Source organism: Marmota flaviventris, chromosome 9 (genome assembly GCF_047511675.1).
Source record: "Marmota flaviventris isolate mMarFla1 chromosome 9, mMarFla1.hap1, whole genome shotgun sequence".
NCBI lineage: Eukaryota > Metazoa > Chordata > Mammalia > Rodentia > Sciuridae > Marmota > Marmota flaviventris.
In genome coordinates, this window is record NC_092506.1 from 41601159 (window position 1) to 41629121 (window position 27963).

At 35.0% G+C, this 27963-nt stretch overlaps 1 protein-coding gene across 1 annotated transcript in view; it reads right to left on the reverse strand.

The window, feature by feature from the left end:
- Positions 1-27963, reverse strand: part of Ano5 (anoctamin 5) — a 112731-nt gene that overhangs the window by 78201 nt on the left and 6567 nt on the right. Inside the window, exons 2-4 of the mRNA XM_071616333.1 lie at positions 26646-26692; positions 9862-9909; positions 5212-5325 (exon numbers count right to left, since the gene is read on the reverse strand). Coding sequence (XP_071472434.1) covers positions 5212-5325; positions 9862-9909; positions 26646-26692 — 209 coding nt within the window. The remainder of the gene's footprint in view (positions 1-5211; positions 5326-9861; positions 9910-26645; positions 26693-27963) is intronic.

The window sequence follows — 27963 nt, forward strand, 5'->3', positions numbered from 1 at the left end:
AAACTCTAGCCAGAGCAATTAGACAGACAAAAGAAATTAAAAGGAATGAATAGGAAAAGAAGAACTCAAAACTATCATTATTTGCTGACAACATGATGCTGTATTTTGGGGATCCAAAACCCTCCACCAGAACTCCTAGAATTAGTAAATGAATTCAGCAAAGTAGCAGAATATAAAATTAATATCTATAAATCAATGCATTTCTATATATCAGTGATGAATCCTCTGAAAGAGAAATTAGGAAAACCACCTCATTCACAATAGCCTCAAAAAAAATACTCTGGAATCAACAAAAGAGGTAAAAGACCTCTACAATGAAAACTACATAACACTAAGAAATAAATTGAAGAAAACCTTAGAAGATGGAAAGATCTCTCATGCTCTTGAATAGGCAAAATTAATATTGTCAAAATGGCCATACTACCCAAAGCACTATATAGATTCAATGTAATTCCAAAAAAATCCCAATATCATTTCTTATAGAAATAGAAAAGGCAACCATGAAATTCATTTGAAAAAATAAGAGATCCACAATAAGCAAAGCAATCCTTAGCAAGAATGAAGCAGGAGGCATTACAATACCATCCCTTAAACTATACTTCAAAGCTATAGTAACAAAAATGACCTGGTATTGGCACCAAAGTAGACATGTAGATCAATGGTACAGAAGAGAGGTAAAGAGAGAGCCTACATTTTGGGAGCAAATTTTTGCCACATGCACATGAGATAGAACACTAATTTCCAGCATACATAAAGAACTCAAAAAACTTAACACCAAAAAAACAAACCACCCAATCAATAAATGGGCTAAGGAGCTGGAAACTGCTCAGAAGAATACATTTGATCAACAAATATATGAAAAAATGTTAAACATCTTTAGTAATTAGAGAAATGTAAATCAAAACTACTCTAAGATTTCATCCCACGTCAGTCGGGATGGTGGTTATCAAGAATACAAACAACAATAAGTGTTGGTGAGAATGTGGGGGAAAAGGCACACTCACACATGGCTGGTGGGACTGCAAACTGGTGCAACCAATCTTGGAAAGCAGTATGAAAATTCCTTAAAAAACTTGGAATGGAACCACTATTTGACCCAGCTATCCTACTCCTTGTTCTATACCCAAAGGACTAAAAATCAGCATACTATAGTAATGCAGCCACATCAATGTTTATAGCAACTCAGTTCACAATAGCTAAACTGTGGAAGCAATCTAGATGTCTTTCAATAGACGACTGGATAAAAAAAAAAAAAACTGTAGTATATATATACAATGGAATATTACTCAGCATTAAAAGAGAATAAAATTATGGCATTTGCATGTAAATGAATGGAGTTGGAGAATATCATGCTAAGTGAAGTAAGCCAATACCAAAAAAACAGGGGTTGAATGTTTTCTCTGATAAGTGGATGCTGATCCATATGGGAGGGGGGCATGGGAAAAATGGAGGAACTTTGACTGGGCAAAGGTGGAGGAGGGATGGAAAGGGGCTATGGGAGCAGGAATGATGGTGGAATGAGATTTGGACATTAAAACCCTAGGTACATGTAAGACTGTGCAATGTAATATGGTGCAATGCTACATCACGTACAATCAGAGAAATGAAAAGTTGTGATGCAAGTTTTACAACGAATCAAAATGCATTCTGCTGTCATATATGGCTAATTAAAATAAATAAATTTATTTAAAAAAATAATAAAACATGCATATTAGGGTAAAATTATGTGGGGAAGTAGAATGAACATTTTAGGTGTTTCTTCATATTTTTTTAAAAAATGAATGATGGTTGATATCCAATTTTCACAGAATTTTCTTTCTATAGAAACACAGGAAAAGTAATTGAACTGGTGCATTTACAGTATATTTTAAGTTATATCCTTTCCAAAAATTGAAGGATATGATGAATAATTATAGATGGGGAGGACTTGTGGATGGGTCTGTCTTTAGGGGAAGTATAGGAATTGAACTGTTGAGTTTCAGATGTCTATGGCATTTATAAAAATGCAGAATAGTCATTGAGTTGTGCATTATTGGGAGAAAACTCTGAACAGGAAAAGGAAACTCTGTATTTGGCACAACAGTTTTACAACTAGCAAACAGAATCATATCATCAGAGAAATCAATGAAGTTTAAAAAGATAAGGATTAAGAACTATGTCTCTTGTGGCACCACAAGAGTAAGGGTTCCAGCAGAGATTGAGAAGGAACAACTAGTGAAAGAAGAAAAATTAAGAAAATGTATTCTTGGAAGCTAAGTGAAGAAAATACATAAGAAAGGGTATTATCAACTATGCCAAACTGTAATATGTCCAGTATGATGGGGGCTGAGACTTGAACTCTATATGTGGAGATGCACAGAGTGATTGGGATGAAGGCCTGAAAGGAAGAGGTTTAAGGAGTTGGGTAAAAAAGAGTTTGAGAACTGGAGAGTAGTTGGTAAGGAAACTTGCATCAAGAAAGTTTTTGTCCTGATTTTGCTTATTTTCTCAAAGTAGAAAAATTAACTGCTTATTTTTTAAGGAAATAATTCAGTAAAAAACAATACAAAATATGACTTTGTAGAGAAAGGAAAGAATTGCAGGAACAATATTCTTAAGTAGATGTAAAGAAAAGAGTTCATATAATAGACATGAAAGTGCTATCCTGCCTGCAGCGTTGGAAAGGTCATCCTTGGAGTGTGGGGACTTGGTTTTCTGGAGGTTTCTCCTCAATACCAGAACTGATAAGAGTGGCTCAATATGCTGAAACTATTTGTACACGCAGAGTAGTTTATGCTAAACACCTAATTTTACTGGGAGTAAGGGATTTGGACATGCCCTAGGCAGAATGTGAGGAGGTTACCAGCCCACTATTAAAGCCTAAGTGCATTGAGTCTCTAATGATTTTGCCTAGTACACAATGCTTTATATTTGTGGTCATATATTGTTTCTGGAGAAGGTTAAGTATGCCCCAGGGACTCTTGTAAGCTTGTTCCTGATTTCTCCTGGACTTTATTCTATGAGCCTTTTCTCCTTGCTGTTTTTGCTCTACATCATTTCACTGTAATGAAACAGCCATGAACATGACTGTATGCTACGTCCTGTGAGTCTTTCTAATGATCAAAAAACCTGGGGGGGGGGTACCGTGGGGGTTCAGTGTTAGAGCATGTGCTTAGCACACGTGAAGCACTGGGTTCGATCCTCACAGCACATAAAAATAAATAAATAAAATAAAGGTATTGTGTCCATCGACAACTAAAGAAATTAAAAAAAAAAACTAAGGGTGGTCATGGTGACTTCTGAAGAGTCAGTAAGAAGAAATAAGCTACAGGGCACATGTGGAGATGCTGGCCTTAGATAGAAGGATGAGTAGTTATTCTACAGTAACAGGAAGGCAGGCAGACTATACAGGTGAAAATGCTAGTGGCTAGACAGATGTGATGATAGAAACTTATAGAATTTCTCTTCTTGCAGCAGTTTTCTCAGTAAAGTATAAAAGTGTGGTCTCCTTAGTTTGAAATGTGGAAGGAGGTAGTAGAGGTGTAAGAAAAAATAATAAGTTCTCAAGCAGGAGAGTGGAGGACAATAGAATAAGGAAGTCAGATATTATTGCCATATAGCACTAAGGACTTACTTATGGTCCATGGGCACCTTATAAGGTGAAGTCTAAGAAGTATGGTTTTCTTTTTGCATGGGAGTAGGCATTTAGAAAGTAAAAAAGTTGCGTTTAATTAAGGTTGTTTTCTCAAGTAAGTATACTTGAAAGAGGGGCAAGGAACTTAATGTCATATATAAGAGTGGTTACAACTGTTGACCATCAGAATTAAGCTAGAAAAACACCAGAAAGAGGGGGATAAATAGCAATAAAAAAAGGTGGTAAGATAATTATATTTCATCTAGTCCTGGGATTGAAAGAGAAGGGTATAGGGTAGAAAATTTGAGGAGCTGGTTAAAACATTTGACCTGTGAAATGAAATTATAAAGAGTTACAGTTATCAGGGAAGTTACAAGTTTCAGGGAAGTGAATAAGAGTTAGAATAATGCCTAAGATGATTGAAGAAGGGAGTTCAAAAAACAGAAGGTCCAAAGGGACAAAATAATCCTCTATGCATGCCCTGACATCAAAAGTGATTTAAGAAAGAGTACTGAATACTGAAAGTGAGCAGGAAATATTGAAAGTGAGCAGGAGCTAAAAATGTAGAAAAATAAAAAGGGAAGAACCCGAGTCCAAGAAATGACAAATGACAAGTGCAGAGCACTAGTCAATTTGATGAAATTCAAAACTCAGGAATTTGAGGAACAAGGGAGGGAGAATACAGTGTAATCAACAAGACAAATGGGTGAGCAACATTTACCCCATCTCCAGGGAAAGTAAGGAAAAATGCTTCCACTTGAGATGACTACCCCAATGAACAGCCAGGAATGAAGGGAACATTAAGAGAAGAGATAAAAAGATAACAGTATATGAATTTCAGAGACCTGCCGCACCAGATAAGGAAAGAGTAAAAGAAAGAGACAGGACTAGACAGTCATATATTCTTGCGGATATGTATAACAGCTTTAGTTGCATGACATTTACTTTGTAAATATGTAAATAAATGTGAGTGTATATATGTACATCCATATATATGTTTATCATTGCACTTTAACTTAGTACTTCATTTGAGTATTTAATATTAATTGCACTCCAATTATCATTCCAGATATCTGGGTATACAGCAATGAATAAGACAGAGTACTTGGCCTTATAAACATAATTTATGGGTAGTAGATGCAATAAACAAGTTAAAAAAATGAGTAAATAAATTGAGAACATGATAAGTGTTACAATGAAAATAATAGGGTAGGGAATAGATCACAACATGAAGGTTATTTCAAATCAGATGGATTAGTCAAACATTTTCAAAATGAGAACTTCATACAAAAAGGAAATAATATTCACAAACAATCTCATATTTTAAGACATTAAATGTCTAAAGTGAGCTAGGTAAAACATATATCAATCATTTGAAAGAAGAAAAAGAAGTTGGTCTCCAAACTACCCACCCCCAAATAAAATTGACTTAAATATCCATTTGTAGGCTGCTTATTTTGCAGTCTGCTCACTAAGTTTCAGCCTTCAAGAAAACTTCAGAGCACTTTCACATTTACAACATAATTCAATGTGGTCATCTACATCACAATACAGAATGGGCATCTCTTTTATTCTTGTTTCTCTAGATAAGCACTTACCGCCTTTATCTCTGCATCTTTCTTTATGTCATCAACATAGGAAAGCACAAAATCAATTTGCCTGACTCCATCACGGAAGAAGACAGAATCTTTGCTTTGTGCCCTTTTTTGAAACTGCAGGAGACATCAATGAGATATTTAAGAATATTGTTTATTTTCAAATAGCAAACGTAAGAGGATATTATTTAAAAGTTGATTACCATCTTATATTTGATCTTAAAATAATAAGTCAGGCAAAGAACCATGAGTTTTCATCAGAAGACAATGCTTACTTTATAAAGTGAAATTTCATAAGGGGGGTTAAATAAAAACAACTCAGGAGGAAGGTAAGAATATTAACTACATGCACACACAACAATGCTGCAACTATACCAAATTATAAAATGAACATATGTATATATTAATCCCAAAATGCACAGAGTCTTATTATACTTATTAAACATACCAATTAGTTCATTAAATAACGATGATTACACACTTCTTCCAGGATGTGATTAATTTCAGACCAATTAATGGTATCTTACTATAAGAAAATAAATTTCTGATTGATAGTTCCAGATATTTTCATATAATTATCAGTTTTTAATTCAACTTTTGAAGTGTTAAGAATAAAATCAAGGCACAGTTAAAAATTAGAAAGCGGGTAGCCTGCTAGTTGGTCTCACTGTAAATAAGTTCTCATGCAAATCTCTCTTCCATCATTGATCTTGGGTGAGTTACAATCAATCTTTTGTTTAAATTTATGGAATTATCTCACTATTATAATCAAATTTACAAGTTTAGGTTTCATATGTTGTATAGTTCATTTATTCCTTCCCTTTCAAAACAGCAAAAAAAGTACTACAGAGCTTAGAAAAAAGAGATTTCATGTTTGATTTATTTAGTCTTCTTTACAGTCTACATGCAATATGTAATATTTGATACTTCTAGTAGTTCGCATGTAAAATTTAGAATCATGCAAATAAATTATGCAGTGGATGTCCATGCGATCATTTTCTACTTGATTAAGCTAACTTGCAAATGGAGAACTAGATGTCTGTATTTTCATAACTGGTGGTTTTATTAGTTTTTTATTTTCTTTTATGGTACCAAAGAATTAAAATGTAGAGACTCCAAAGTTATGTCTGAGTTTTTGGCACACCATATGAAGAACTGAATAATCATTTACTCTTTCCTATAAGAAAGTAAAATAACCTGAGAAAACTCACATTGCTATATGTTATATGGTACACTATGATTATAAATCAGTCAAAAGGAAAAGAACTGAAAACAAAACAAAAAAGCATTGGCACTCTTATAAATCATCATAATATAAGCCCATCTTATGTAATTCCCCCAAATTTATGGAAGCTAAGTGGGATGAAAAAACTAAGCAAACTAAGTATAGTCTAAGTACAAATTTAGAGATAGAGAAGAAAAAAAAAACACTCCTCTTGCTCTGATTCTGTTACAGCCACATATATGGTAGGTTTGTTAAATGACTACTATTTTTACAAATGATCATTTTGTTTATAGAAGCTAAATGTAAGTCCACAAAGAACAGTTCTAGAACAACCCAAACTTCTCTCATATATAACACTGATTATAAATTGTAACATATTTGTAAAATACAGAAAAAAAATCACTGGTGTCTTTGCAATCACCATTAGGCACATGTTTTAATATTGTTAACAAAAACTGACTAAAATTAACTGGGGCCAAAATGTATAATTCTGTTACATATAATAGAATACTATTAAAACACATCTTGTCTTTGTTTTGTTCAAAACATGACACAAAGACCATATTTTATAATATATGCATACATTAGTGTTTATATTTGATTCTGAGAAATGTCTATAATTAAGCAAACGTCCGGAGTGACTTCTCTTTGAATAATGGGTTTATTCTGAGGTTCATGACCTGTATTCCTGACAGGAGTTCATATACCTCTGAACTACATAAACTCTCTGTGCCTTAATATGTGTATGTGTATGTGTGTGTGTGTTCATATACATTTTTAGGAAGAGGGTACATAGATCTCATTATATCAATGATTAAGAATCACCATTCTTAAATGTCAATTGTCAGGGAAGTAGGAATTGGCAATAAAATCCCCCCCATATTAATAGTATTCATTGGAAGAAAATTGAGCCATCCAGAGCATAAGCAACATCATTCAACACTGTTTTACCATAAGACGCCGCTTCAGGAACAAATTGAATCGCTTTGCAGGCTGTGAAGCAATCAACAGGGAGTTAGCAAACTTACTCAGGATTAAAAAGTTTAAAAAACAGAAAATCACTATTAAACAAACCTTTAGTGTGATTGCTCTGTGTTGTGTGGGTATGTGTGTGTTTGTGTGAGAGAGAGAAAGAGAAGGGGGGGAGATATTAAAGCTGAAGGGTAAAAAGGTTAACAAGAAAGAAAAAATGGGAAAGAATAATAAAAAATTACTTCAAAGTAAATTTCCCTAAATTGTTTGTAAAGAAAATGTAGATGAAAGATGTTTGTGAAATTGAATTAATGAAAAAAAGAGAGGTATAATGAACTGAAACATGGCAATAATTGAAATATAAAGCAAAAATATATATTCCGTAAATATGCCTCTATACATCAGACAAAGAAAGCAAAATTACTAACATTAAATATTCTAGGATGATATATAATGTGGAAAGTTTACCCAGGGTTTATTTCTTAAATTTCCTATAACTTCCTAAAACACCGAAGAAAAGAAAAAGTCATTCAATTATTGAAATGCTGAATTGTATCCTAGTTTCTGTTATCATGGATAAAATACCAATATGTAAAATACCAATGAAATGTCTTTAAAATATCTGTAATAAGCAATGATATCTGAAAGAAAACAAAATCAATAGCACAAAAAGGCCAGTATTGTGCATACCTTACAGTGTCATGAAAGAATAATAATCCAACAAAATTACCAGTGAAGGGGTTCAGTTCTTAACAAAAAGTTTTGTTTCAACTATTCTCTTTCTGGAATAGACTGAGGGGACCTAGGCAACCGGTGACCATTGCGGGTGAAAATTCCTGTTCTATAAAGTAATGAGCAGTTTTGTGTGTAAAAAGACAAGAAAAACAAATCAAGAGATAAGAGAAAAGCCTAAGTGCCAGACAGGAAAGTGGAAAACATAGACAAACAGAATTATAGAGCCAAATAAATTAAAATGACCTTTCAATGTTGAAAAAATTAGTATCTCACTCACATAGAGAGAAATGAAAATTTAAACTAAAGCAAGGATACTGAACAATTTGAAATAGCTCTCAAAAGGCTCTCAAATGGACAAAGATCTAAAGGCTGAGGAGGCTGTAGGGAGACAGGCACTCTCATTAGAATAGATGGGGTGGAATCCGATGTAGAAAGATATACTGGCCAAAGTAGCTTAAAATTAACCCCCATGGGTATTCATTGTAGCCTATTGGACAGCCTTTTAAGAATTGAACCAAATAAAAATAGTTAAAACAGAAGGACTGAGAGGCCAAAGAAGGAAGAAACTTCTTTTTTTCTGAAAACTCTTTATTTCTCATTTTCAACTGAGATGGATTTAACTTCAAGTCAATAAAGTCTAAGCCTCAGGGCACTTTACTTGCACCTGCCACTTCAGAGGATTTAGGAAAGACCCTAGCAATATGTTCTCATATAGTTAAATAATTTTTCAATTGATTTTCCTTAAGGAAAAACACCTAAATTTTATAAGCTTTAGGCATCATTCTTATTTGATCTGTGGTTTTCAACTTTGGAATCATGTAAATGATTCCAAAACCAAAAATAAATAGTAAACCAACAAAATTTCAATTATTTTAATTTGATCATCTCCACAATCCTCATTCAGAATACTAAAGCTTAGGACCCTGGTAAAAAACAAATCATCATCTATGTTGAAACTCTTATTTTCCCACCTTCCAAAATGGCATTTTTTATTTGCAGAGTGAAAAATTTGGAGTCTCTCTACTGACTTCTTAATTGGTATTTAAATTTAATCTTAAATTAGTTGTATTTCTTCATGATTATTTTTAGGCATCTCTTCATAAATAAGAAGGGTTATGTAACAGAAAAAAAATTCCAAACTAGGTATCAGAAACTTAGCTCTAGCCAAGCACGTTGGCACATGCCTGTAATTCCAGAGGCTGAGAAGGCTGAGGCAGAAGGATCTTGAGTTCAAAGCCAGCTCAGCAACTGAGCCAGGTCCTAAAACACTTAGCAAGTTAAATAAAAAGGCTGGGGATGTGGCTCAGTGGTTAAGTGCACCTGGGTTCAATCTCTGGTACCAAAAAAAAAAAAAAAAAAAAAAAGAAAGAAAATTAAGAAAGAGACAAAAAAAATACCATAATCTTAGCTCTAGTCTAGGATCCATCCTTTAACCACCCATACTGATGATGTGGATCAAGTCATAAACTCACTGGACTTTTCATTTTCTCTTTTGCAAACTAGAAGTTATTAAAATGCAAGCAAAATGCTATGCTTAATATGTCATTCTCATTAGTGTGACTGATGTTATTTTCCCTACATAAGGTATTTTTACAAAAGTAATGAACTATCAAATACCATGTGTTAGGGTCTTCAAAAAGACTACATTGGGAAAGATAGCATCACCTTGCAGTATGCAAAAAGGTATCCCATGTGTGCCATTGTTAGTACCAATTGCTTACCATTCTTTCTTCATTGATGAGAAAACAGGTTTCTGCGCTGCTCAGGCTCTGTTAATAGCGTGGGGGGGGGGAGATATAATGCTGTCAATAATAGTGTCCATCAAGCCAAGTGGAACTTTTAAATTTCCATAACAAAAAAATTAAGGTTTCCTATGCACAGATACAAAAATGGGAACTCAAGTGAATTATGAAACTCCTGAAAGTGGGCCTCAAATTTTGTATATACATATATATCCATGTACATGTATGGATCTAGATATCTATGTATGTGCCTGTATGTATACAAGTCTCTGTATATAAAGAGAAGGAATGGATCTTTTAGAAAGAATGATAATTTGGGAAGTACTTTTATTAAATAATATGTGACCTAAGAAATGCTTAAGAATGTAATAATTTTATAGGGAAAGAACCAGAAGCTCTATTCTTCGAATGCACTGAATTTTGAACAGGATCAACCAGAACAGCAAAATTAATTGGTATTTTCTGCCTTACAACATTGGTTTTATAAAAGTTATCATCAGGATTCTTAAGAATTTATAGTTATATAAAACACTCATAGGGCAATCTGGGAGGAGTTAAGTGGCAAACCATGCCAGGAAGAATTGATCTCTTTGTGTTATTAAAGAGGAAGAAGAGATCATTTTGAACACATGTAAATTACCATAGCATTTTATTCAATATAACTTTACACAAAAAGTAGTGGGAATGATTAAAGACTTGCTAAAAATACTATTCCACTTACCTGTGATTCTAACTTGTGGACTGTGAATGATTTTCACTAGCAAATCTAAATATGTCAGTTATCAAATAAGGAATATCTTCATCAGTCAATTCTGAAATAGCAGTCTCTACAAATAAAATGTATAGTTCCATAGTATATTTTCATCGTATATTGCTTTTTTATAACTTTTTAAAAATTATCCTACAGAAAGGTCAGTTACTTTGCTTATAAAAGAGTACAAAAAAATTTAAGAAATATTCCAAAAGCAACCAGTGTAGTACCTTATAATCTCTCACTTCAGGAAAAATAAATTTGGTCTGATTTCCATCAAAGTCTGCGGTTATATCTCCAGTTGGCAAAATGTAAAATAAAATAATGAGTTTTTCTACTTTTTGTTGAGTATTGCATTATCTCCCTTCTTACTGACCTCTTTATTTGGCAAAAGACTGTTATCAATTCTACATTTCCCTCAACAGTGGCAATAACCTTCATTTCTCAGGTGCCTTCTTTCTTGACTCCAACCATCAAAGGATTTAGTGAAATAGTACAAAATGAGACAAAATGAATAAATGGAAAGTAATACAAACTTTAGTAGCAAAATGGGACGCTATTCAGAAGCTATAAATCATCATAGACACAGAGAAGTCAGTCATTCTGAATATTTGGAATATTAAATAGGAAAGATGTGGAGATTGAAATTCAGAAAAAAAACATAACAAAACTTCTACATAGGAATTTTCTGGTTTTGAATTAACTTATTATGCATATTTCATTATGTATATTTAAGGTATTCAATATAATTTGATCTCACAATGGTTTTAATTTTCATTCTCCGATTGTTTAGCACATATTTTGGGCATTCTTATGTCTTCTTTGGAGAAATAGACATTCAGGTCCTTTGCCCATTTTTTTTTTAAACTGGGTTACATGTTTTTCTACCTTTGAGTTGTAGAGTAAAATTTACAATATTAACACATTGTCAAATATGTGGTTTGTAATTATTTTCCCAGTCCATGGATTGCCTTTTCAGTTTTGTTATTTCCTTCCCTGTGAAGAAGTTTCTAGTTTGATGTAGTACGGTTCACTTATTTGTTTTTGTAACCTGAATTTTACTGTGATACTCAAAAATTCAAGGACAATTTCCAGGAAATTTTTTCCTAAGATCAGTAGTTTCAGATCTCACATTTAAGTCTTTCATCTATTTTATCCATTTTAAGTAGCCGGTATAGGATTTAAGATAAGGATCCAAATACATTCTTCTACATGGAAATCCAGTATTTCAAGAATCACTTACTGCATAGACTATCCATTTCCCACTGAGACCTCTTAGACTGAGCCCTTGTCAAAATTTGTATGACTCTATCTTTTTGGATTTATTTCTGGGTTCTGTATTCTGTTCCACTAAGCGTGTCTGTGTTCGTATGAGTTTACATATGGATTTTATAATTTATTTATAATTTATTATTATTTATTATTATTAAGCTACTATCATTCAATCAGAAATACATAGAAAACTTCAACAAACCAATAACGGAGAGAGATAGAAGAAATAATTGTAATCCATCAGCAAAGAAAATCCCAGAACTATAGCTCAATTTTACATAGGGTTCTTAATATAGTATTCTTAAAGAAGTAATATTGTCAGGTGAATTGTTGTATTCTTATATTACTACTCCACAATGAAACCCATTATTGTGTGTAAATAATATGCACCAATAAAAAATTAAGCAAAAATGGGAAAAATAAAAGAAATATGGAATGATCAGCTCCTAAATTTCATAGATAAAATAATATATCAATTTATATAGTTTCACTTTACAGAATCCTCATAAATTTCTTCTTCAATATGTAAAACTAACTACATATGTATACTTGAGTAAGTTTACCACGACATCCACACAGCAAAATTAAATAAGAGATAAAAAGTTCTCAATAAATATTGGCTTCTTAAAATTAATCTTTAGTTACTTTCCAGTGGTCATTGATAAGTTTGCTATTTGTATCATAAATTTTCAATTCATATGAATTATCTTATCTCCAAAAGATTGTAACAATGTTTAATGACGACCTATATTAATTATAAATTAGAGGTAACTCAACACTCTGGAATTCAGTTCTTCACTCTTTAAGCAGTTATGAAAATACAGAAGAACTTTTCAATGCACAAAACAATTTTGAAATAAGGAAACTAGAATTTCTATACATACTTCTGTCATAAATAGCCCAAACATTCATCAGTTCATTAGCCCAACATTTACTAATGGATTAAATTATTCATTGATTCTAGTCATCTCTGCCTCAATCCAATATGTGGATGAATATTATATTAACATATTTCTTTTTTAAAAATTCACTGCAAAGTAGAGTTTTCATTTTTATGGCACTTGAATATTGATGGAAAATATTGGCATTAAATAATGAAGGTTGTACTCACTTTAAAAATATTTCGAAATAATGATAGCTTCATGGGAATTTTACAAAATATGAGAGATCTCATATACCCTTGAATCAATTTCCCCTAATGATTGCATTTTACATAATAACAGAAAAAATATCAAATCTAGGAAACTAACATGAGTACAATGTGTGTATAGTTCCATGTTCTTTTATCACATATGTACATTTGGATGCAAACCATACCAAGCAATATTCAGAGCTATTCCATCTACAAAGATCTCCCTCATGCAACCCTTTTAAATTTCTGTCCATTTTCCTTCTCCTCAAAGTCAATATCCCCTAGGAACCACTATGTTTTCCTCCATGTTTCTAATGTTGTTTCAGGGGAGTTATAAAAATGGAGTGAAAAAAATATGTATACTTCTGATTATATATAAATAAATAAATATATATATATATATATATATATATATATATATATATATATATTTTTTTTTTTTTTTTTAAATTCAGCACAATGCCCTGGAGCCTAGTTGTGTACATATACCACATTTTGTAGATTCCTCAAAAGATTGGGAAAGGAATCACTATATGACCCAGTTATGCTAGTCCTTGGTATTTATTCAAAATAGCAGCCATCACCTTATATAGTGATCCATGCCAATCAATGTTTACAGCAGCAGAATGCACAATAGCAAAATTAAAAACCAGCCTACCAGTTGTCTGTCAACAGATGAATTGAGCATATTTTCATGTGCTTATCTGTCACCTATATTTCCTCTTTATGAAAATGTTCCATCACATATTTTGTCCATTTTCTAAATGGGTGGTTTGATTTTTAATGTTGAACATTTTTATTATTTTATAGATGATCCTCAATTTACAATGGGGTTATGTTTAAAAAGCCATCACAAGTTGAGAATATTCCAAAATGAAAATATATCTAATACACCTAACCTACCGAGCATCACAGCTCAGCAACACCGTATACTCTAGAGTGTGTGGGTAACTGTGTGTTTTGCTGCTGCTGCTGCCTAGTATAATGACAGTGTATCATGCCACATATTACAGGTCCAAGAAAAGACCAGACTTTAAAATTCAAGGTATAATTTCTATTGAAAGTATACGATTTTCATATCATGATAGCATACAAAAAAACATAAGTTGTGCTATAAGTAGGGGACCATCTCTATACCATGACACAAATCTTTTGTTAGATAAATAATATGTAAATATTTCTCTCAGTGTGTACTTATACTATAACTCTGTAAATTCTCCTATGATCTTTCATAGGACAAGATATACTTAATATGACAAATTCCAATTTATCAATTTTTTCTCTTATACATCTTGCTTTTCTGTTATGTTTAAAATCTCTTCAACATGACTTGGTTTTCAAAGAGTTTAACTTACTTTTTCTTCAAAAAGTTTTTAAGTTTTATGTTTTACATTGAAACCTATATTCAGGGTTGAATTAATTTTTGTATAAGGTGTGAAGTTTAGGTTGAAGTTCCCAGGGATGCCCATGGATACACAAATGCTCCAGCAACATTTGTTGAAAAGACTATCTTTCCTTCATTGGAACTGTTTTTCATACCAAAAATCATTTCGCTGTATGTATATGAAGCTATTTCTGAGGTTTCTTTTTCTGTTTCATTAATCTACATAGCTTTCCCTCTTCAGAATACAGCTAAAAAAAAATCTTAAAATAAGATGTATTGGTGATTCCTTCCACTTTATTCTTTCTTGAAATTGGTTTATCTCTTACTTTCTTGTCATTCCATATTTTTTTAAGAATAAACCTGTCTATATACAAGATACCATGCAGATATTTTGACAGGAATTGCATTAATCCATATGCCAACTGGGGTTTTCATATGTTCACTGCCAGTATATATAAACACAATTGAGTTCTATATTATTCTCTTGTATTCCATGACCTTGGTCACCTCACTTAACTAGCTGTAGGTTTATTTGCTTTTGTTTTTACATATTTGTTGGAATTTTCTATGTAGACCATCAAATTTTCTGCAAACAGGGACAGTTTTATTTGTTCCTTTCTGTTCTGTGTGCCTTTTATTTTCTTGTCTTATCTCAAGACTTCAACAATTTCTTTAATAGAAATGGCAAGTGATCTTTATTCCTGATTTTATGAAGAAAGCTTTCTATCCTTTACTATAAAACATGATGTTACTGAAGGTATTTTGTGGATATTCTTTAACAAATTAAGAAAATAACCCTCTATTCCTACTTTTCTGACAGTTTGTATAGGATTTCTTTCTTTGTCTTTAATGCATGGACATTGAGTCTTAACAATTTTTTTCTAATAAAATATCATTTTTATTCCTTAGTTTTTTAAAATATTTTTTCTACTTGTTGATGGATCTTTATTTTACGTATTTATATGGTGCTAAGAATTGAACCCAGTGCCTCATGCATGCTAGGCAAGTGCTCTACCGCGGAGCTATAGCCACAGCCCTCCTTAACTTTTTAATATGATGTTTTTCAAATAATAAATGATGTTTGTATCACTGGAATAAACTCCACTTTTTCATGGTTTACAATTCTTTTTATACAGTACTGAATTTTATTTGCTAATATTTTATTAAATATTTTTTGTTTATGTTATGAAGGATAGTATTTTCTGTTTTGTGAATCTCTGTTTTATTTTTTGTGAATATCCTTAAGACTTCCTTATTCAATTATGCCTGAAATTTTCTTTTTTTTAAATTTTTTTATTGTTGGTTGTTCAAAACATTACATAGTTCTTGATATATCATATTTCACACTTTGATTCAAGTGGGTTATGAACTCCCATTTTTACCCCGTACACAAATTGCAGAATCACATCAGTTACACATCCATTGATTTACATATTTCCATACTAGTGTCTGTTGTATTCTGCTGCCTTTCCTGTCCTCTACTATCCCCCCTCCGCTCCCCTCCCCTCCCCTCCCCTCTTCTCTCTCTACCCCCTCTACTGTCATTCATTTCTCCCCCTTGTATTATTTTCCCCTTTCCCCTCACTTCCTCTTGTATGAAATTTTGTATAACCCTGAGGGTCTCCTTCCATTTCCATGCAATTTCCCTTCTCTCTCCCTTTCCCTCCCACCTCTCATCCCAGTTTAATGTTAATCTTCTTCTCATGCTCTTCGTCCCTACTCTGTTCTTAGTTACTCTCCTTATATCAAAGAAGACATTTGGCATTTGTTTTTTAGGGATTGGCTAGCTTCACTTAGCATAATCTGCTCTAATGCCATCCATTTCCCTGCAAATTCTATGATTTTGTCATTTTTTAATGCAGAGTAATACTCCATTGTGTATAAATGCCACATTTTTTTTATCCATTCGTCTACTGAAGGGCATCTAGGTTGGTTCCACAGTCTTGCTATTGTGAATTGTGCTGCTATGAACATCGATGTAGCAGTGTCCCTGTAGCATGCTCTTTTTAGGTCTTTAGGGAATAGACCGAGAAGGGGAATAGCTGGGTCAAATGGTGGCTCCATTCCCAGCTTTCCAAGAAATCTCCATACTGCTTTCCAAATTGGCTGCACCAATTTGCAGTCCCACCAGCAATGTACAAGTGTACCCTTTTCCCCACATCCTCGCCAGCACTTGTTGTTGTTTGACTTCATAATGGCTGCCAATCTTACTAGAGTGAGATGGTATCTTAGGGTGGTTTTGATTTGCATTTCTCTGTCTGCTAGAGATGGTGAGCATTTTTTCATGTACTTGTTGATAGATTGTATGTCCTCCTCTGAGAAGTGTCTGTTCAGGTCCTTGGCCCATTTGTTGATTGGGTTATTTGTTATCTTATTGTCTAATTTTTGGAGTTCTTTGTATACTCTGGATATTAGGGCTCTATCTGAAGTGTGAGGAGTAAAGATTTGTTCCCAGGATGTAGGCTCCCTATTTACCTCTCTTATTGTTTCTTTTGCTGAGAAAAAACTTTTTAGTTTGAGTAAGTCCCAGTTGTTGATTCTAGTTATTAACTTTTGTGCTATGGGTGTCCTATTGAGGAATTTGGAGCCCGACCCCACAGTATGTAGATCGTAGCCAACTTTTTCTTCTATCAGATGGCATGTCTCTGATTTGATATCAAGCTCCTTGATCCATTTTGAATTAACTTTTGTGCATGGCGAGAGAAAGGGATTCAGTTTCATTTTGTTGCATATGGATTTCCAGTTTTCCCAGCACCATTTGTTGAAGATGCTATCCTTCCTCCATTGCATGCTTTTAGCCCCTTTATCAAATATAAGATAGTTGTAGTTTTGTGGATTGGTTTCTGTGTCCTCTATTCTGCACCATTGGTCCACCCGCCTGTTTTGGTACCAGTACCATGCTGTTTTTGTTACTATTGCTCTGTAGTATAGTTTGAAGTCTGGTATCGCTATACCGCCTGATTCACACTTCCTGCTTAGCATTGTTTTTGCTATTCTGGGTCTTTTATTTTTCCATATGAATTTCATGATTGCTTTCTCTATTTCTACAAGAAATGCCGTTGGGATTTTGATTGGCATTGCATTAAACCTATAGAGAACTTTTGGTAATATCGCCATTTTGATGATGTTAGTTCTGCCTATCCATGAACAGGGTATATTTTTCCATCTTCTAAGATCTTCTTCTATTTCTCTTTAGGGTTCTGTAGTTTTCATTGTATAAGTCTTTCACCTCTTTTGTTAGGTTGATTCCCAAGTATTTTATTTTTTTTGAGGATATTGTGAATGGAGTGGTTGTCCTCATTTCCATTTCAGAGGATTTGTCGCTGATATACAGGAATGCCTTTTATTTATGCATGTTGATTTTATATCCTGCCACTTTGCTGAATTCATTTATTAGCTCTAATAGTTTCTTTGTAGACCCTTTTGGGTCTGCTAGGTATAGAATCATGTCACTGCAAATAGTGATAATTTAAGTTCTTCTTTTCCTATTTTTATGCCTTTAATTTCTTTCGTCTAATTGCTCTGGCCAGTGTTTCGAGAACTATGTTCAACAGAAGTGGTGAGAGAGGGCATCCCTGTCTTGTTCAAGATTTTAGAGGGAATGCCTTCAATTTTTCTCCATTCAGAATGATGCTAGCCTGAGGCTTAGCATAGATTGCTTTTACAATATTGAGGTATGTTCTTGTTATCCCTAGTTTTTCTAGAGTTTTGAACATAAAGGGATGCTGTACTTTGTCGAATGCTTTTTCCGCATCTATCGAGATGATCATATGGTTCTTATTTTTAAGTCTATTGATGTGGTGAATAACATTTATTGATTTCCATATATTGAACCAGCCTTGCATCCCAGGGATGAATCCTACTTGATCATGGTGCACATTTTTTTTTGATATGTTTTTGTATCCGATTCGCCAGAATTTTATTGAGGATTTTTGCATCTAGGTTCATTAGAGATATTGGTCTATAGTTTTCTTTCTTTGAAGTGTCTTTGTCTGGTTTAGGAATCAGGGTGATGTTGGCCTCGTAGAATGAATTTGGAAGTTCTCCCTCTTTTTCTATTTCCTGAAGTAGCTTGAAAAGTATTGGTATTAGTTCCTCTTTAAAGGTTTTGTAAAACTCTGCTGTATACCCATCCGGTCCTGGGCTTTTCTTAGTTGGTAGTCTTTTGATGGTTTCTTCTATTTCCTCAATTGATATTGGTCTGTTTAGGTTGTCTATATCCTCCTGACTCAATCTGGGCAGATCATATCACTTAAGAAATTTATCGATGCCTTCACTATCTTCTAGTTTATTGGAGTATAAGGATTCAAAATAATTTCTGATTATCTTCTGTATTTCTGAAGTGTCTGTTGTGATATTGCCTTTTTCATCCCGTATGCTAGTAATTTGAGTTCTCTCTCTTCTTCTCTTCGTTAGCATGGCTAAGGGTCTGTCGATTTTATTTATTTTTTCAAAGAACCAACTTTTAGTTTTGTCAATTTTTTCAATTGTTTCTTTTGTTTCGATTTCATTAATTTCAGCTCTGATTTTAATTATTTCTTGCCTTCTACTTCTTTTGCTGTTGTTTTGCTCTTCTTTTTCAAGGATTTTGAGATGAAGTATGAGATCATTTATTTGTTGGTTTTTTCTTTTTTTAAGGAATGAACTCCAAGCTACGAATTTTCCTCTTAGAACTGCTTTCAATGTGTCCCATAGATTCCGATATGTTGTGTCTGTGTTTTCATTTATCTCTAAGAATTTTTTAATTTCCTCCTTGATGTCTTCTATAACCCATTGATCATTCAGTAACCTATTGTTCATTCTCCCAGTGATGCATGATTTTTCCTTCCTTCTTTTATCTTGATTTTCAGTTTCATTCCATTATGATCAGATAAGATGCATGGTATTATCTCTACTCCTTTATATTGTCTAAGAGTTGCCCTGTGACATAATATATGATCTATTTTTGAGAAGGATCCATGTGCTGCTGAGAGAAAAGTGTAACTGCTTGATGTTCGGTAGTATATTCTATATATGTCAATTAAGTCTAGGTTATTAATTGTGTTATTGAGTTCTATAGTTTCCTTATTCAACTTTTGTTTGGAAGATCTGTCCAGTGGTGAGAGAGGTGTGTTGAAATCTCCCATGATTATTGTATGGTGGTCTATTAGACTCTTGAACTTGAGAAGAGTTTGTTTGATGAACATAGCTGCACCATTGTTTGGGGCATATATATTTATGATTGTTATGTCTTGTTGGTGTATGGTTCCCTTGAGCAGTATGTAGTGTCCCTCTTTATCCCTTTTGATTAACTTTGGCTTGAAATCTATTTTATTTGATATGAGTATGGACACTCCTGCTTGTTTCCGAAGTCCATATGAGTGATATGATTTTTCCCAACCTTTCACCTTCAGCCTATGTATGTCTTTTCCTATCAAATGCGTCGCCTGTAGGCAGCATATTGTTGGGTCTTGTTTTTTGATCCATTCTCCTAGCCTGTGTCTCTTAATTGGTGAGTTTAAGCCATTAACATTTAGGGTTATTATTGAGATATGGGTTGTTCTTCCAGCCATATTTGTTTATTTATGTTACTATACATGGTTTGTTTTCCTCTTTGATTATTTTCCCCCCTTTAGTGTCCTACCTCCCACTGTTGGTTTTCATTGTTATTTTCCATTTCCTCTTCCTGTAATGTTTTGCCGAGGATGTTTTGAAGAGATGGTTTTCTAGCTGCAAATTCTTTTAACTTTTGTTTATCGTGGAAGGTTTTAATTTCATCTTCCATCCTGAAGCTTAATTTCGCTGGATACACAATTCTTGGTTGGATCCATTTTCTTTCAGTGTTTGAAATATGGTATTCCAGGATCTTCTAGCTTTCAGAGTCTGTGTTGAAAGATCAGCTGTTATCCTGATTGGCTTACCCCTAAATGTAATCTTCTTCCTTTCTCTTGTAGCTTTTAAAATTCTCTCCTTATTCTGTATGTTGGGCATCTTCATTATAATGTGTCTAGGTGTGGATCTCTTATGATTTTGCACATTTGGCGTCCTGTAGGCTTCTAGGATTTGGGATTCTGTCTCATTCTTCAAGTCTGGGAAGTTTTCTCATATTATTTCATTGAATAGATTGATCATTCCTTTGGTTTGAACCTCTATCCCTTCCTGTATCCCAATGACTCTTAAGTTTGGTCTCTTTATGTTATCCCATATTTCTTGGATGTTCTGCTCATGGTTTCTTAAGAGTCTTGCTGAGCTGTCTATGTTCTTTCAAGTTGAAATACTTTGTCTTCATTGTCTGATGTTCTATCTTCTAAGTGTTCTACTCTGCTGGTAGTATTCTCAATTGAGTTTTTAAGTTGGTTTATTGCTTCCTGCATTTCTAGGATTTCTGTTTGTTTGTTTTTTATAACCTCTATCTCCCTGTATAGTTGATCCTTTGCTTCCTGGATTTGTTTGTGTAATTCATTGTCAAAGTGATCTTTCATTGTCTGATTTTGCTGTCTAATGTCTTCCTTGAGACTCCAGATCATCTGAAGCATGTATATCCTGAATTCTTTATCTGACATTCCATCTGCTGCAGCTCTTACCTCTTCTAAAGTTAGTTGACCTGCATTGCTTGTGGTCCTTTCTTTCCTTGTCTTTTCATACTGCTTGTGTTTCTTTCTGCTTGGTGAAACTGTTGTGTTTTTGAAAATTATTCCCCCTGTATATTTATATTGCTCTTGTATAGTTGAAAAGTCTCTCTTGCAGGGTCGGGCGGCGGTCTGCCTACCTTGCAGGCGCGGTCGGTGGCTCTGCTCTGCCCCTCCTCCAATTGGTGTGATGGATCTACCACGCCCGCGGACCCCTGGGCCTGTTCTGCTGGTTGGTCGCAGGTCTGCCTACCTTGCAGGAGTGGGCGGCGGCTCTGCTCTGCCCTTATTCCAATTGGGGTGACGTGTCTACCATGCCGGCGGGTCGCTGGGCTTATTCCGGGCACGGGAGGCAGCTCTGCTCTGCCCCTACTCCAATTGGGGTGACGTGACTACCGCGCCGGCGGGCCGCTGGGCCTGTCCCGGGCGCGGGCGAAAGCTCTGCTCTGCCCCTACTCCAATTGGGGTGACGTGTGTACCATGCCGGCAGGCCACCGGGCCTGATCCACCAGTCTGTCGCAGGTCTGCCTACCTTGCAGGCGCGGGCGGCGGCTCTACTCTGCCCCTCCTCCAATTGAGGTGATGTGTGTACCACGCCGGCAGGCCGTTGGGCCTGATCCGCCAGTCTGTCGCAGGTCTGCCTACCTTGCAGGCGCGGGCGGCGGCTCTGCCCTGCCCCTCCTACCACACCCGAGTCCCGCTGGGCCTGTTCTGCCAGTCGCGCGCAGGTCTGCCTACCTTGCGGGCGCGGGTGGCGGCTCTGCTCTGCCCCTACTCCAATTGGGGTTATGTGACTACCACACCAGCGGGCCGCTGGGCCTGATCCGGTCGCGGGCGGCGGCTCTGCTCTGCCCCTCTGGCTTGATGAGAAAGTGAGAGAGACTCGGGTGTTTGTGACTCACTTTCTTTACTAGGAGACCAACTGTTTCTGTCGCCGCTGGTATCGATGAAGTTCTCTCCTCTGCCGCTTTCTGATGACATCAGATCTCTGCCATGTTGGTATCCCATGTGAATGGCAGCATTTCGTTCCCTTTGCTGGGTGACCAAAGCAACGGGTGAGTCCTGACTGGCCCTCACAAGCCCTGTCTCAGTCCTGTTGCCACTGCCTATGAAGGCTCGGTTGGTATTTACCTCCACAGTATTCAGCAGGATCCGGACCGAGAAGCAGTTTCCGCGGGTTCTTTATCCCTGGGCCAGAGCAGTTCCGGGAGCCGGAATTCGGCCGCTCTGTGCTCGGTGCATGTTCTGATAGGAGCAGGCTCCAAGAAGCAGTTTCCGTGGGTTATTTAGCACTGAGCCTGAGTAATTTGTCTGCGAGCCGCAGGCGAATGGCAGCCTGAAATTACCTGTTCTATGGCTGAATGAGCTGCGATCAGTCGAAAACAGGGATGGTGACGTCAGCTCTCCAAGATGGTGGCTGCTGGCTTCCTCTGTGGTCTGACCTGTGTGGAGAAACGAATTGGACCGCTTCCTTCCCCCGTCTCAAACCCAGAATTCAGCACTTAGTACAGTAATTGCACAGCTGGCAGAAGCCCACGGAAACTGCAGCGCTGTATCTTTGCGTTGCTATCTCCTCGTTTCCCAGTGTGCGCTGCAGACTCTAGCCGCAGGGCAATTTGCTGAATAAGCGGCGTGACCCTCCGTGCAGACAAATCTCTCGCGTTTGAGCCCCCGTAGCTGATCCTCGTGAGATGGAAATCTTTCCTCTAGGTTTTGGAGCACCCCAATTTTGCTAGAAATTCCTAACAAGATAGCTTTTAGCCGTTCTAACTCGTCATTCTCCCGCACAGTGATGTGGTACACGGGGGTAATGCTCTCCCTTTGCCGCCATCTTCCCTTCCTTTATCTGAAATTTTCATTCCTGACGTGTATTTCACTGGTTATAAATTTCTGTAGTTATATACTTTTGAGTTATATACTTTTGAAAATTTTTGCATCATTTCCTTCAGAATCTGAATTCTTATAAGAAATGTGCTGTCATTTTCACTACTTTTCTCCTAGAGTTAATGTGTTGTTTTCTTCACTGCTTTCAATATTTTTTTCCTAATTCTCAATTTTAAGAATTAATTTTAGTCTGATTCATCTGTAATTTTTGGGATTCATCCTATTTGGGGTTCCTTCAGTTCTTAGAAATTGTGGGTCTTAATGTCTTTTGACGCTTTGGTATTCCAGCTATGATTTTCTTGAATATGTCTGTAGTTCACTTTCTCTCCTCTCTCAGGACTCTACTCTCCTGAATGCTAAAACTTTTGTTAAGTCCCACAGGTTCCTCTGCTGTTCACATTGGGCAATTTGTATTCTTTTATCTTCAACATCACAGATTCCTTACTCTATTCCCTTGATTCTCTTAGTAAGTATTTTCACTTCTAAAGTTTCCATTTTACTCTTCTTTATACTTTTAATTTTTGATATCATCTTAGAACTGGCATCTGTTAATCATATTTTCTCATTCTTCCATTTCTTGGCATTGTGAGTCATTTCCTATAAAAACATGGACTTGGGAATATAATGTGTTAAAACTATTGATTTTATTTAAATCTGCTGATACTACTTCCAGGTGAGTAAGCAGGGTGATGCCTCACTTCTCAGTGATAATAGAAACTCAGCCTCTGTGGACATGGAAGAAGGCAGCAGTGGAAGGGTTTCTCATAACTGCTCAGTTGGGGTGAGACTCCAATCTCACCCATAGGCCTTCCCTGATTCCAAGAGCAAGAATGCCTCATTTTCAGTTCCCAAATGCCCTCCACTGTCACCATGGTGGGAAAGGGGGTAGAGGTGGCTTCTCTTCCTGTGGGCAGTGATGAAGCTTCTGACTTACCACCAGACCACCTCTGTCACCTCCCCAGCAAGGAAGAGTTGCTGTACCATTTTACCACTACTGGGTATGGAAGTCCCAGTTCCTCACATGGTCTCCACTGACACCATAAAGGGACAGGATGTCAAAAGGACTTTTATCACCTGTGGGAATGAAAGTTCCAGCTCTCTGTTCAAAATTCTCTGACACCAACACTACAGGGAGTCAAAGCACTTTATCACCAACAGCTGGGGGTGAAAATCTAGCCTCCATGCTTAAGCTCTGGTAGAGGGGGTAGTGATGGGGTCTTGATTCCCCACCCCACCCCATGGTGTTTGGCTGCAATAAAGTATTTACTGGCTAAGAGTTTTCTGTCTTCCTAGGTCAGCCTTTTCCTATACAGAGTAGGCATTTCTTGAGATTTTCTTTGCCAGTGTCAGCATTTCTGGTTGCTGGCTTCTCCAATAGCCAGCTACAACATACAAAGCAAAGAGTAAACCCAAGAACTAACTCCATGTTTGTTTGGTTTTTTTTCTTGTGTTTCAAGGCTGCCCATTTTTGGTCTCTATTCTTCTAACTTCAAAGTCCTATTATGTTTGTTTTATATATGATGTCTAGAAGTTTTAGCTGTACTTAGAAGAACAAATAGGATAGAAATTTTCTACATCATCCTGGAAGCAGTAACTATGTCAATATGAAAATAACAACATATTTGTTATTATTTTAATTGGATCAGTCTCATAAATCTTTCCTCTGTCTACACTAATGACACGAAAACTTATGTTTCATGATCTTTATTTTCTAAACAATTGTCTTGATTTATGTATTCACTTACTCAATATGTTTTAATGTATATAATGTAGCACATTATATCACTCTGGTTGTGGAGACCCTGATTTATGATAGTGATTTTCAAATCTAGTGACATTAAGAATCATGTTTAATACTTTTTAAAAAATCATAACAACTTCATCCTTATCCTCAAAGATTGGTAGACATATGAGATTGGGTTCAAGAGTCTGCATTTAAAAAAAAATTTATTCAGATGATCTGCAAACTACACCATTAAAAAAATCACTGGACTATATTATTTTCATAGTACCTGCCAGTTCTCATATTGCTTCTCTCAGTATCATGCTCACTGAGCTTTTAAAGGAATCCTAGGGACTTTCTGGGACTTTTTTTTAAGTCAACCATCATATTTATTATTCAGCCAATTTATCCAGCCAACCAACCCACAGCCAACTTATCCTGAAAGGGTATGTTTCCCCAAGTGGTAATTTCTGTTATTCCTAGAATTTTTATTTGAATGCCAGGAATAGAATCCAAGGCCTGAGACTTACTAGGGAAGTGCTCTACTACTGAGCTACATCTCTGACTCTTTTTATTTTGCTCAAATGTGTCTCAAGCTGGCAAACCTCCCACCTGAGCCTCCTGAGTAGCTGGGATTACAGGCATGTGTCAATGTGCCTGGCTCCTAGAAATTTATTTTTAAAAAACTGATTTTATCTGACTAGATACCTCTAACCTAACTTTGGGGCATCTACCTTTGTGAGAGCTGTGCAGAGTTCTAAATCAATTAGAACCTACCAGAAAGATTATTTTATTGAAACACTTTTAGAATGTTTATACTTGGCATAGAAGCAATATAAAGTGTCATATTTTTTAAAAGCTTATATAAGTAAAATAAGACCTTTGGTTGAAGTAATTCTAGGTTTTTACAAGTTGTATATTATTCCTTGGTATCTTCAAGGGATTAGTTCCAGTATCCCCTGTAGATACCAAAATCCATCAATGCCCAAGTTCATTAAAAAAATGGCATGGAATTTGCATATAGCCTCCACCTAATTTTTTCATAGTATAAATCATCTCTAGATTCCTTATAACATCTAATATAATGTAAATGCTATGTAAGTAGTATTGTATTGCATTGTGTAGAGAATAACGACAAAGAAAAAATATAAATGTTCTATAGAGACACAATTATCTTTTCCAGATATTTTTGATTCTCAGTTGATTAAAGCTACAGATGTGAAAACCACAAATAAAAAGGGCCAATTATTATTTTTTTTAAAAAAATTTTAGTTGTTGAGAGACCTTTATTTTATTTATATGTGGTGCTGAGAATTGAACCATGCTAGGAAGGCTCTCTACTACTGCGCCACAACCCCAGCCACTCATTTTATTATGCTATTCAATATGTTTATTTGACTAAAGTTGAATCACTTGAATTCTAGCAGATTGACTGATTAAAACACATAACATACTAAAAATTCTTAACATAAAAAGTGGGTTCGGAGGCTGGGGTTGTGGCTCAGCAGTAGAGTGCTCACCTAGCACATATAAGGCCCTGAGTTCAATCCTCAGCACCACAAAAAAATAAATAAGCAAAATAAAGGTATTTTTATTTTGTGTTTTTTATTTTATTTTTAAAATTGTGTCCAACTACAATTAAAAAATAAATATTAAAAAAGAAAATGGGTATAAATAAGCCTGTATTAAGCTCTCCCAAAGGGTTTGGTTGAATACTATTACGTTGTGTATGAAAATCCAGAATATCCGAGTTCATTTCACAAAAAAAGGTTAAAACATTCAAACTTAGGTTTGTTCCTTATAACAGCTAGAAATATCTATTACTAAATCTGCATGAAACATGGACTTACAAAAAAGTGAATAGGTTGGAGGACAAAATAAAATGTAGCCTGAGTAAATAAACTAAAGTACAAAGACTTAACTGTTCATAGGAAGGACACTGATAACTTTGCCTTGATAAATTTTGTCTCTTAAATACAAGGGAGTTAATACATATATAATTCACTTACATCACTCGTTTCAACACTATAGATGAATTCTCTACTGTTTCTTCTCCCTAGATAAAAAAAAAGAAATGGAAAAACACATTTCATTGGTCAGCTGATGGACTACTTTCAAAAACTTACACAATGAGAAAACTGGAATTCAACAAACAAATGAAATTCAAAGCAAAAATACTGGGAAAATACCTGCAAGACCATTCTGGGCATAAATTATTGAAAACAGCCTAAAAAGACATCTCGCTAAAATCTGTTTATAATCTAAAGGAAAATGCCAATTACTGATGTGTAGGATATACTCTCATCCACTAAGAAATAAACTTAAAGTTTGATCAATGGAGTTATCAAACCATAGGTAAAAAGCACTAAGAAGAAAACATTCAATAGAATGTCCACTGGTGTCTTCTAATTCTCAGCATGAGCCATTAAATATTTTTTCCACTTCGTTCTTGGAACTGAACCAAACTGGTTTCAGGGGAAACACTATCAGAGCATACCAGTTCTCAGCAGGTTCAGATTACTTTCCCAACAAACAGATATTTTCATAACGGCTATGTTCTTATTTATTTGGACTGAAATACATGTTCAAATAAGTTTCTAATACTAAAAAATATTATAATGTAGAATTCTTATTATTACTCTCTAGTGACTCCAATTTGGACAAATACTATGAAATATTTATCAACTCAAAAACTTCTTACATGAAATTTTTTTAAAAAAATATCACAAGGTGAATGAAATAAAATTCTGGTATCACTTAAAGGCCACCCATAATAAATAATTATAATTTTAGGAAAAGTTAACATATGTTCTAAGAAAATAGAAAAATCACAAATCCATCATTTAAATACTTTCTCAGAATCCAAGAAACAATTCATTTTACAAAATGATTTTAAACAGATGAAAAAGATTTAATTTACAACAGTCCATTCATTTTCACAGATTATTCAAATCACTAATGATTAGTGAGAATCACAAGAGGGTAAATACAGTACCATAAATGTTTTGAGAAACAAAGACTATATTCAAATAGTTTTATTATAGTATATTATTATACCTGTTCTATCCTATTAGTTCATATTATTAATCTCTTACTTTGCCTATTTTATAAGGTAAACTTTGTCATAAGTATGATATCATAAGAAAAAAGCACAATAATATACATATAGGACTTGGTATTATCTGAGTTTCTGGAATCTACTGGGGGGTCTTAAAATGTATTCCCCACAAATAAGGGGGACTACTATCCAAGGTGTATGATGTGTTTTAATAAACTAAACAAAAGATTCCCTATCCTTCCTTTGAAGAGTACAGCAAAAGTTCAGAG